The 12,187-nt window shown below is 52.6% G+C and overlaps 1 protein-coding gene across 1 annotated transcript in view; it reads left to right on the top strand.

Annotated features, from left to right (window-relative positions):
* Positions 1-12,187, top strand: part of CHADL (chondroadherin like) — a 405,933-nt gene that overhangs the window by 213,494 nt on the left and 180,252 nt on the right. Inside the window, exon 3 of the mRNA XM_075321934.1 lies at positions 10,523-12,181. Within this exon, the coding sequence (XP_075178049.1) occupies positions 10,523-12,181 (1,659 nt within the window). The remainder of the gene's footprint in view (positions 1-10,522; positions 12,182-12,187) is intronic.

The raw sequence follows: 12,187 nt of genomic DNA, 5'->3' as shown, positions 1-12,187 counted from the left end.
CTCCCCTGGCTCATCATTACATGTGGCGTAGTCGGCAGGATGCGAATTCCCTGCCAGGGACCCAAGAAGCCGGAGATCAAGTGGTGCCGAGTGCACCGTATCCGGGCTATGAGAGAAGATTTCCAGTCCCATGGTGGGAGGAAGAAGTGCCTAAGGCGTTGGACCGGGCACAAGATGGCGGCAAAATGGCCGCCGTCTGTGAAGCTGAGGAAGAAAGCGCGCGCAGAATTGGCGCCAAAAGAAGAGCCTGGGGCTGGCCGGTGCCGAAGAAGAAGTACGGAGTACTCCGCCCAAAGAGGGGAGGCGCCAGTCCCAGGGCACGAAGAAAGAAATATGAAGTGGGCGGTATTTTCAAGAAAAAGAAGAACCGCCGCGGAGGAGTCAAGATGATGTGTGAGGCTGGGGGTGGAGCCTGTCCAAGAGCGGGAAACATAGGCCCGCCTCCACTCCCTCCAGTCTCAGCATTGACCCCGCCGCCATTTCTAGCAACACAGCAAGAGAAAGAGATGGAGACTTCCGGCCAACAGCAGGATCTCGCCACCGCCATGGCCCTGACCAGCCTGGGCCGGGAGCGCCCCAAGCACGCTGCCGCAGCAGAAGCGTCTCTGCTTGACATTCCGACCGGGCCAGGAGGCCCAGCACGTCCGGAAAAGGTGACCTGGCTGACCACCTGGGACGCGACAACCGGAGGCACGACCACTGAGGTACGGGCAACTTATGCCACCCAGCTACCGGTGGGGAACCGGCCCCTGGGGATTACTTATTCCCCCTTGGAGACACCTCAGCCCGTCGCCACAGCCGCAGCACTCACAGCCGCAGCACCATCTGTCCTCGTGAGGTAGCCGGCCGAAGTGATTGCCGAACGGCTGGAACAAGACCACCGGGGCTTCTTTTGGGACCCTGTAACCCCGTCTCCCATACCGTACCCGAGGGCTCCGTCTCCGGTACCAGAACCCGTCCAAGAGCGGCTGCTTGCAGAGACCATCGTCCGGGAAATGCTGTCCGGTCCCGGCGGTGAGGAGCTGGCCCTGCAATTCACCACTGGTATAGTGGTGAAATTCAACCAGCAGGAGGGCTACGGGTTTATCCGTGAAGCGAGCACCGGAGACGATTATTTTTATAATCGGGTCCACCTGGACGTGGAGGGTCTACCGAAGAGGCTTCACACTCTTTATCCGGGAGAGAAGGTGCAGTTCTTACCCGAGGCGGGAAGTCGCGGCCTGTTCATGGTTGGAGTGACCCGGATACCGACCGCCCGGGAAGCGGCCCAGTGGCAACAGGAGCTGGAATGGGAGGAGCACCAGGAGCGGCGCCGGAGCCAGCCAAAATCGATGCCGGCGGATGCCTCCCATTCCCGGCGCACCTTGGCGGTCCCACCGGAGGTGCAGTCTGCCCCGACCGCTGACCCGGAAAAGGGTACCCCGGTGGTGGCGGTCAATCAAAGCGTCACCAATCGTCCGGTAATCGTTCTGGACGTGCCACAACCCGTGCCTCAACCACCCCGGGTAGCGACCCCATCGCCCCCGCCGGGAACCGAAGAAGCCACGTCATCAGAGCCTCCTTTCGCTCCTGTATCTTTCCGGAGGATCCGCCGCCAACCTGGGCAGTCCCTGGGTGCCTACATCCAGGCCCAGGCGGCCGAATGGAAGCGGTCCTGGCCTCCGGAGTAGATCACCTCAGTAGGCTTGTATGAAGACCGGTATTGTTGAAAGACCGGCAGAAGTTTATGTTCAGTTGATAAAACCCGGAGGGAGCTCGCTGTCAGACTGAGTCAGGAACTCCTCCGCTAGGGCGAAGTATTTGCAGTTGTTAGAAGTTTATATGCCTGTTGCTCGCCATCACAAGACCGGGAGCGCTGTTGAGCCTCCGGGCGCCATCACAAGACCGGGAGCGCTGTTGAGCCTCCGGGCGCCATCAAAAGACCGGGAGCGCTATTGAGCCTCCGGGCGCCATCAAAAGACCGGGAGCGCTGCTAAGCCGCCGGGCGCTGGACTGGTGCCCTTTTTCTTGTACGGGTCGCCTGTTGTGGACTGGGCTGAAGGGTATTTTTATGCTATGTTCATGTTTGTCAGTTATGTGTTTATAGACAGAGCCTTGCCGGGAGGCTCGGATTTTAAGAGGGGAGGCATGTAGTGGGTGAGCCTACCCCCTACCAGTACCAGCATAGATAACCCGGAATTGTAATTAATAAAAATGTTGACTTTTATTATTTTATGTTGTGATAGGGCACCCCTAGTGGCCGAGTGGGACGGCTGTCGCCACCGGGGAGGAGGAGCCGGCTGAATCACAGGGGAGTGTATGTGTGTGTGAGAGGGAGTCGGATCCGGGACGGAAGAGTGTGAACATCGAGGGGCAGAGTGTGTGAGCGGGACCAGCAGGGGGCGCCGGAGAGTAAGGTGTGGAACGAAACCTCAGGGTGTGAAGCAACTGGTGTGGGTCCGGTGTGCATGAAACCAAAGAGTGGGAGCCCGGCGAAGTGGAGTACCCCGGGCATATCCCCACCAGAGGGTGCGTTAGGGCAGGCTGCCCCCAGCTCCACCGAAAGTGCCTGATTTTACTGCCGGATCGTGTTGTACAAATAAAGGATGTCGTTTGTTACCAGCACCCTTTGTCTGAAGATCGTTTGTACATCGTCCGGCGAATGCACCATCACACTCTGCCCCACCAAGTCAGTCCCCGACCGTGAAGTAGTGGTGAAGCCAGGGGCCAGCCCGAAAACCACAGCCACGACTACAAGGCCGGAGGCTCCCCTGGCTCATCATTACATATAGGTGTCAGATAGCTCCTACTCCTTTGATTTGCGTGTCAAGTTATACTTGAATTCCTGTACAAGAGAAGCACAGACTTGCCATTGCATATACTCTGTATCAAGCCAAAAAAATTATAGCTCTACATTGGAAAAATTCTAAATCCTCTGTTAAGGAAGTGTTTGAAAGTCTTAACAACACTCTTAGATTGGAGAAATATGCTTATCAGAAAAGAAAGGCCTATAGGAAGTTTGAAGCTTTAGGGGCGCCATGGGTAGACACTCAGTCCAAATCTTGCCCCATTGACTCTAGCACGGTCAAGAAGCCTCCTGGTTGAAACGTGTCGTCTAGACTGTGGCTCTCTGCTTTCTCATTTGTATATTCCTACTGTTAAAAACCATTTGCTAATTTTGATCCAGGATATGAAGGTGTGGTGCCCCAGAGGCTTCAGTTGCCACAGAGTATTGCATCTGTTTTAAGATTGTAATTCCCGGGTGAGAAGAGGTTAATCACTGGTTTGTTTCACTTACACTAAATCCTGAGCTCATAACTTACATAAAACACCCAGATAGTGAGCCAGTCACCACACACAGGAAACCAGGCTGGGGAAACCACCCAGCACTGCTGAGTCATTCCTGAGGCGGGGGCCGCTCTCAAAGAGTAGCAAGACAAGCAGTTTCACTTTGAGTCACAGAATAGCCCAGGACAGAGAACAGAGCAGACAGCCTAGAGGGAGCAGCGTTTAACAGGCTGGCCCTGGGACGGGACACAGGTGGAGATAGTCCCATGGCCTGGGGCCACAACACTGTACTGAGTCTGTAGGAGTGAGACTGAAAGAGAGCTTGAGACAGAGGCAGCTGGTGGAGATGTTGGGACAAGAGGAGATGGTAGCTGAGGTCGAGCCTAACCGTTCCCACAGTGCCAGCACAAGTTGGGGTGCAGGACCCTCGGTTGGGGACACCTTCACGGACTCCAACAAATTTGCTGGAGGTGAGGATTTCATGTCCCATCGTCCACTACCCACTTTCCCGGAGAACAGTGACATATAGGTTCCAGGGTCAGGGCTACGGTCGAGCCCCATGGCGAGGACCCGCGTCACCTGCATACAAGATGGGACACAACACTGACAGCGGGGTCCCCAAATTGCTTCAGGCTATGGGGAACCGTGTATCAGCGCAAGGAGGAAGGTCTCACACATTTGCACAGACACTTGTGATTTCCTCTGATTCCCCCGGGACCGGCTGGAGTCCATCCATGGCAGCGGAGAGCAGCACCTCCGGGGCACCTTAAGAGCTTTGAGTAAACAAAACTTTGAACCGCAGCCCCCTGTGTTATCCTTGTCATTGCCAGCGCCGCCGCCCCACGCTTCGGCACCATCAGCTGTCCCCATCATTTTCATCTTCCCTGGGGCTTGCTCTACCCGTGGGGAGCTGGACTATTTGAGCTGCGTTAACATCAGAACCAGAGGAGAGCAACACCTCGCAGTGACGGACAATCCCTGGCCGCACACCACGGGTGCTACTGCCTAGCATCCCCCATCCCCATCCAACACTGCTCCTGGGAGAGAAGTGTGCCTCTCCCGCGTCAGCAGCCGGGCTGCTCAGATTCGGATCCGCGGTGGATCGAGGGGTCTCCGGACCCGGGGGGTCGTGTGGCTCCTCAAACAAAGGAGGATATTTACAAGGGATGTGTTAGAGTTTGTGACTCCACCCATGGTTTGTGGTAATTTGGGAGTACCACCGCTGCAGTTGGGAGTAGCCGGGGGCGATGGAATGGGGCAGCCAGGTGTTAGGACCCTCCACGGGTAGGGGGAATGCCCCAGGATTCGGTGATGGCGTTGGGGGGTGCCGTGGGGAGCGCAGGGGCCACTTTCGTACTCACTCAGTCCATAAAGCTGACACCGACAATGGATAAACCAAAGTCCTGGACATCGCTGCCTCTGAGGTGAGCTAGTTCGGGTCCCTTCCCCGATGGTGTTGCCTGGTGATCTGTGACCTGCCTCCTGGCACTAAGTTACTTCTCTGTTGGTGTGGAACTAGCCGGGTCCCGCTCCCCAGTATGGCTAACTGTGGGAGCCTGCTCTCAGGGTTCACGCTTGGGATTTTCTGTACCGTATTTGTGGAAAGTCCTATCCCCCTCATTGCGCTAGTACCCCAATTTTGGAGTGGGTGGAGAACGGATCTTGAAGGCTCCGTTCTCATCGGGTCAATTGTCAGGTTGCCTGGAGCTACTCCCTGACCTAGGGTCCACGTACCCCGTCGTGCCTTGGTCCCAGCCCGGTGATGGTGCAAGGCCGCTGGCGGTCCTCCTCGACAGTTCCGTGCCCCTTACCATGATCCCCTGCGACCGGGGGTCCAGCTCCGATTAGGTCCAGACTACCATCTGTCACCTAGTTACTTCCAAGGAGCCCGGCTCCCAACCTCCTCTCTCCTTCACCTCCTGACTTCAATCTCCTACTTCAACTCCCTAACTCCAACTCACTGACACTCCTGACCTCCCCTTAACCAACCCCCCAAGTGGGCGACAATATTCCACTCAGGCCGTCCACTGGTGTGTCTGGTGGTTGTGGTGCAGAATGTACCTAGAACTTTGATTGACTGCTGTTGGAAAAACCACTAGTTGGGGACCCCTAACCAAGAAGGAGGTGGATATTGCACAGAAGGGCAGATTGCACAATACCCTGTGACGACCTGATAGGCCAGGGCGTCACAGGAGAAGTCGCAGGAGGGGTCAGCGGCCGAGACCCCCAGTCACCACTGCAATCGGTGATGCTCCTCAGGGATCCTTCACCCTCATTCCAACATCCTCTGCACCGGACAACATTGCACTCGCCTGTTTGTCTTTTCATGTAGCTGACGGGGCAACGGAGCCGGGTTCGGCCAGTCACAGCAGCAACCCCAAATACCACTAGTCCGGTGACAAGTAACCCCCCTTAGGCCCCGTGGGGCGCAACAAAGGCAGAACTGAGGTTACTTGACTACTCTGATTGGTGTTATAATTTGTGGAGACTCCCTGGTAAACAGCTAAGCTTGGTTGTATTTTTAGGTTCTTTGAGAATGAGGGGGTGGGATGGAAGAAATCAGTGTTTTATTAAATTTATGTGCATGTTTAAAATGTTTAATGAAAAAAATTATCTGATTTAAAAAAGATAAATCACTTGCTCTATGCTGTAGCACCTGCCTGTCACTCACCGTGCTTAGTATTCCCGCTTCTCCCCCCCATAATCATGATAGACTTTAATTGGAGTTGTAATCTGATCTAAAGCTGAGTTCACACTAAGCGACAGCGGCAACGACGTCGCTGTTACGTCACCATTTTCGGTGACGTAACAGCGACCTTGTAAGTCGCTGTTATGATCGCTGCTTAGCTGTCAAACACAGCAGAAGCAGCGATCATAACGTCGCTGTGCTACATGTGCAGAGAGCAGGGAGCCGCGCCTAGCGCTGGCTCCTTGCTCTCCTAGGTACAGTACTGTCACGCTCCCAGTGTCCCAGCACCACTCCTTACCCACTGATCCACTCCATGTGTCCACCAGTCATGGCTGCCGCTCCCGCTCCTGCTCCCCTGACTCCTGCTCCTGGTCTCAGGAGTCTGACTTTGAGTATTGGCCTCATGGTTCTGTATAGGACCAGGCCGCGCCCACTCTCCTGGTTTTATGGACCCAGCACACCTGATGCAGGTAATGACATGGGGCTGTGCTGGGTATATAAGACTTGCCTTTCCATGTGGGCGGGGCCTGATCAACGTGTCCTTTTGCTTGTCTTTAGAGCTAGGTGCTCAGGTCCCCTTGTGCTGTGTCCTGTGTCCTGTTACTGTTTGTCCTTTGCTACCGGGTACCTGTGCCTGTTTCCTGCAGTATCCTATAGAACTCTGTGACTCTGCTGACCTGGTTATTCCCGTTCCGGCCACGCCAGTGCTCCGGCTGCCGTGTACCCTGCCCCCCGGTGGGATACTCGGTCCAGTGGATCCACCTCCTGGGCCCATCAGTCCTCCCTGCCCTGACAGATTGATCAGGCCATGGATCCCGCTGGAGCACAAACATCAGAGCTGGCTGAGCTGCGCCAAGAGCTGGCACAACAGCGTGAAACCCTGAGCCGGATGCTGAAATTCCTGGCGTCCGTGGACCACCGGTTATATACGCTACAGACAGCCGTCTCATCTGAGTCCACGCAGCAACCAGTCTCCGGCTCCGAACCAGTTTCCGCCACGGCCTCGCAACTTCGCCTCGCTGCTCCGCCTCGCTATGCAGGGGATCCCAAGTCCTGCCGCGGCTTCTTGAACCAGTGCTCCCTGCATTTCAAATTGCTTCCTCATTTGTTTGTCTCAGACCAGGCTAAAGTGGCGTTCCTGATGTCGCACTTGGAAGGCGAAGCTCTAGCCTGGATTAACCCCCTGTGGGAGAATGAGGATCCAATGACCACTAACATCCGGGAATTCCTGCACGCTTTCCGAAGTACATTCGATGAACCCGGACGTACCACCACAGTGACCTCTTCGCTCCTCCGGCTACGCCAAGGGACCCTGACCGTCGGCCAATACGCCATCCAGTTCCGCACGCTCGCCTCTGAGCTGGGCTGGAACAATGAGGCCTTGACGGCGGCCTTTTGGGAAGGACTCTCTGGCCGCGTCAAAGACGAGCTTGCTGGCCGTGACGTTCCACGCACCTTGGACGCTTTAATATCCTTAGCCACCCGGATTGACCTCCGTTTCCAGGAGCGAACCAAAGAGGTATTCCGGGAGAAGCTACCACCCCGTCACGCCTTTGTCCCGCAGAGGTCTACCGTTCCCCCGCCACTGCCGTTCTGCGACTCCACTCCTGAGCCAATGCAAATAGACCGGCTGAGCCAAGCCGAGCAACGTCGTGCAGAGCGACTCGCCCGGGGCCTGTGCTTCTATTGTGGAAGCGGTTCACATCTGCTCCGCTCTTGCCCTGAGAGGCCAGGAAGACCCCAAGTCCAAGGGATGGTGGGAACCGCCACCCTTGGTACCGGAATCCCGTCAGTCCCGGTTACACAGACTGTCCAGGTCACGACCGAGAAGACCCAGTTCACGGCAGAGGCTCACATTGATTCGGGAGCAGCGGGTAATTTCATCCAACAAGCTACCGTGGACCGTTATCGGATACCGGTCATCCCGCTTGCAAAACCCCTCTGGTTCGCCTCCGTGGACGGAAAACAATTATACGAACCTGTCCGGTACACCACCGAACCCGTGAGACTTTGTATTGGTACCCTGCACACTGAGACTATTGCGTTTTATGTCATCCCGAGAATGGCTCCTGAGCTCCTGCTGGGTCTGCCCTGGCTTAAACTCCATGATCCTGACATCAGTTGGCGCTCCGGCGCAATCTCTCGCTGGAGTCCCTCGTGCCATGATACCTGTCTTCAGCCCGTCCCTCAGCCCCTGGCACCTGATCCTATCATGTCACAAGAACAGGAGAAAATGACGCAGTCCAGCGTTGTACCACAGATCCTGGCACTTGTGCCTGTGGTGCCACCGGAACCGGAAGTGATGACGCACCCCAGCGTCGTTCCACCGTCCCCGACGATTGAGACTCTGATGCCACCAGCTACCGGGGATGAGTCACCGTCCTGTGCCCGGTCCGAGTCGCCCGGGCCGGTTCTCCACGATGTCAGTACTGTTTCTGTCGGTCCTCCTCTTCCCGTTGCCCCCGCTGCCACTGCTGGTAGATCGGCTAAGCGCCGTGCGGCTAAGAAGGCGGTACGGGGTCAGAGGTCCTTCCCCGCCTTTGCGTTGGGCCCCGGCCCGGTGTCTCGATCCGGGGTGCCCCTGGGGTTCTGTGCTCGGAGGGGGGGGCTTAGAGGGGGGGGTACTGTCACGCTCCCAGTGTCCCAGCACCACTCCTTACCCACTGATCCACTCCATGTGTCCACCAGTCATGGCTGCCGCTCCCGCTCCTGCTCCCCTGACTCCTGCTCCTGGTCTCAGGAGTCTGACTTTGAGTATTGGCCTCATGGTTCTGTATAGGACCAGGCCGCGCCCACTCTCCTGGTTTTATGGACCCAGCACACCTGATGCAGGTAATGACATGGGGCTGTGCTGGGTATATAAGACTTGCCTTTCCATGTGGGCGGGGCCTGATCAACGTGTCCTTTTGCTTGTCTTTAGAGCTAGGTGCTCAGGTCCCCTTGTGCTGTGTCCTGTGTCCTGTTACTGTTTGTCCTTTGCTACCGGGTACCTGTGCCTGTTTCCTGCAGTATCCTATAGAACTCTGTGACTCTGCTGACCTGGTTATTCCCGTTCCGGCCACGCCAGTGCTCCGGCTGCCGTGTACCCTGCCCCCCGGTGGGATACTCGGTCCAGTGGATCCACCTCCTGGGCCCATCAGTCCTCCCTGCCCTGACAAGTACACATCGGGTTAATTAACCCGATGTTTGCTGCAGCTACATGTCACAGTGCAGAGAGCAGGGAGCCGCGCTTAGCGCTGGCTCCTTGCTCTCCTAGGTACAGTACACATCGGGTTAATTAACCCGATGTGTACTGCAGCTACATGTCACAGTGCAGAGAGCAGGGAGCCGCGCGCACTGCTTAGCGCTGGCTCCTTGCTCTCCTTGCTACAGTATACATCGGGTTAATTACCCGATGTGTACTGCAGCCACATGTGCACAGAGTAGGAGCTGGCACTGGCAGCAAGAGCGGAGGCTGGTAACTTGGTTACCCGATGTTTACGCTGGTTACAGCTTACCGCAGCTGCCAGACGCCGGCTCCTGCTCCCTCTGCTCGCTTCATTTCGTCGCTCTCTCGCTGTCACACACAGCGATGTGTGTGTCACAGCGGGAGAGTGACGACAAAAAAATGAAGCTGGACATTCAGCAACGACCGGCGACCTCACAGCAGGGGCCAGGTCGTTGCTGGATTTCACACACAGCGACAGCGACGGGACGTCGCTGCAACGTCACAAAAAATGGTGACGTAGCAGCGACGTCGTTGTCGTTGTCGCTGTGTGTGACACCAGCTTAATACTTCAATTAGCTAGAAGTCCGGCTTGCTTTGACCAAGACAAATAAAAGCTGTTTTTCAGAAATGATGATGAGTTCTGGAAAGGGGACAAGAGAAAAAGTGGCACATAAGTGGAAGAAAAGGTGTATTTCTCTTATAAAATATACCGTTTCTCCAAAAATAAGACAGAGTCTTATATTAGTTTTTACTCCGAAAGATGGGCATGGGCTAGGGTTTATTTTCAGGGATGTCTCATTTTTTTCCATGAACAGCGATCCCCATTTATTCATGAACAAAAAAAAAATCAACATTTATTCTAATATAGTCATATCGCAATCTGGAACATCAACATAACTCTACAAACCCTTTGTGTATCTATGTATCTATGTATGTATTTATCTATCTATCGATCCACACACACACACTGCACATACATACCAGCCTGTCTACTCTTAAGCTTCTCCTGCAATTAAGAGACCCTTGGTCATATGACTGAAGTCACCAAAGGTCATAAACCATACTTAATCTTGGAATACAAACATTGGGGTCCCTAAGAGAGTAGGGACCTCAAAAACGTCGTAGTTTGACTCCCTCTAACACCGGCTCCACCTGTAACTAGGGCATATTTTTAAAGTACGGCTTATATTTTAAGCATATTCCAAAAATACTTCCAAAATCATGCTAGGACTTATTTTTGAGGTAGGTCTTATTTTTGGGGAAACATGGTATCATAAAGTTTCTTATGTTTGCTTGTACTATTGATTTATGCAAAGTTTGTTAAAACGACAATGACCATTTAATATTTGTCTTTTTAGTACACACAGAAACTGATCCTGCAAAGAAATGAACTAAAAGTAATCCCTTCAGGGGCATTCCTTTCAACTCCATACCTAACTCATCTCAGTCTACAGAACTGCACTATTGAAAAAATAGAGGAAGGATCATTCCGAGGTCTGGGACGTCTACGGTACCTCAATCTTGGCTCCAATCGCATAAGTTTTATACAGCAGGAATCATTTGATGGACTTTCAGCTCTTGAACAATTAATACTTGAAAAAAATCGCATTGAGGAGATAAAGCCAGGAGCATTTAGCCAATTAGGATTTCTAAGTGTTCTGAATCTCAAAGACAATTTCTTGGTATATTTGCCAGATATGGTTTTTCAGGGACTCCTGCAGCTTAAATGGATGAGTCTTTCAAAAAATATGATTAGCATTGTGTCAACTGAAACATTTGCAGCACTTCCAAACCTGAAAACGTTAAGTCTCAATCATAATGAACTTCAGTACCTACCAACTGAAGCATTCTCAAGACTTTCTGGTCTTACTAAACTAGAGCTGGGGTGGAACCCAATGACTTTCTTCGTAGAAGAAGCTATCCAAATGGCATCTCTAAAACAGCTCCTCCTGAATAACATGGCACTGCAGGACGTGTCTTACAAGGCATTTGAGAAGAGCAAACAACTCTCCTTTATTGACATGAGTAACAATCAGATCAGATCAATTCAACCACTTTCTGGATTGGACCAACTAAAACGTCTTGACTTCACAGGAAACACCATCATCTGTGATTGCTTTTTGAGACCTTTTAAAGAATGGGCAGATTCATTAAGGTTAAAAGTTGATCTGTTTTGCGCTGGCCCCAACCATTTCCTTGGAGATCACTTGGATTCTCTTAGAGCTATAGATCTGAAATGTGGAAACTTCCCGGAGGATGTTTATAAAATATCGGTTGTTACAGAAAAACCAGATGAGAAGAACTCATGTCCACAAAGCTGTGACTGCAAAACTGATGTTAAGCATGCAATTTGTGAGAATAAATCTTTACAGAAGATTCCCAGAGGTTTCCATGTGGACACAACCCTCATTGATTTACGTAAAAATTCTTTCCACTCTGTTCCTAAAGGCTCTTTCTTGGATTTGAAAAATGTAGCATCACTACACCTCCAAAACTGTGAGATTAATGATATACAGCCAGGAGCGTTTACGGGGATGATAAATCTGGTTTACCTCTATTTATCACATAATAAGATTTCCTCATTAAACCCTGAAGTCTTTCAAGGAGCTACAAAAATTGGCTATCTTTTCCTTGATCACAACAGATTTACTAATATTCCAAAAGAAACATTCCGGCTTCTTCCAAACCTCTTTTCACTGCATTTGCAGCACAACTCAATTGACTCCATTTCTAACAACAATTTTTTGGGGACACAAAAGCTTCACTGGTTATATCTAACTGGAAATAAAATCAATTTTATTGCTCCAACAGCTTTTCGTAATGTAAAAGATTTAAAAAAACTGTATCTTGATGATAATGCGCTATCAGAGGTACCAACACAAGCTCTTAAAGGAATGCCTAAATTATCGGAGTTAAGGCTTTCCAAGAATCCCATAAAAAATATTGGAAATGGGGCATTCCTGCCAGTATCTCAATCACTACAGCACCTATATCTGAACGACATGAGATTGCAACAGGTACAG

This window comes from Anomaloglossus baeobatrachus, chromosome 8 (genome assembly GCF_048569485.1).
Source record: "Anomaloglossus baeobatrachus isolate aAnoBae1 chromosome 8, aAnoBae1.hap1, whole genome shotgun sequence".
Taxonomy (NCBI): domain Eukaryota; kingdom Metazoa; phylum Chordata; class Amphibia; order Anura; family Aromobatidae; genus Anomaloglossus; species Anomaloglossus baeobatrachus.
The sequence above is the reverse complement of the archived record's forward strand: the minus strand, read 5'-3'. Positions and strand labels throughout refer to the sequence as shown.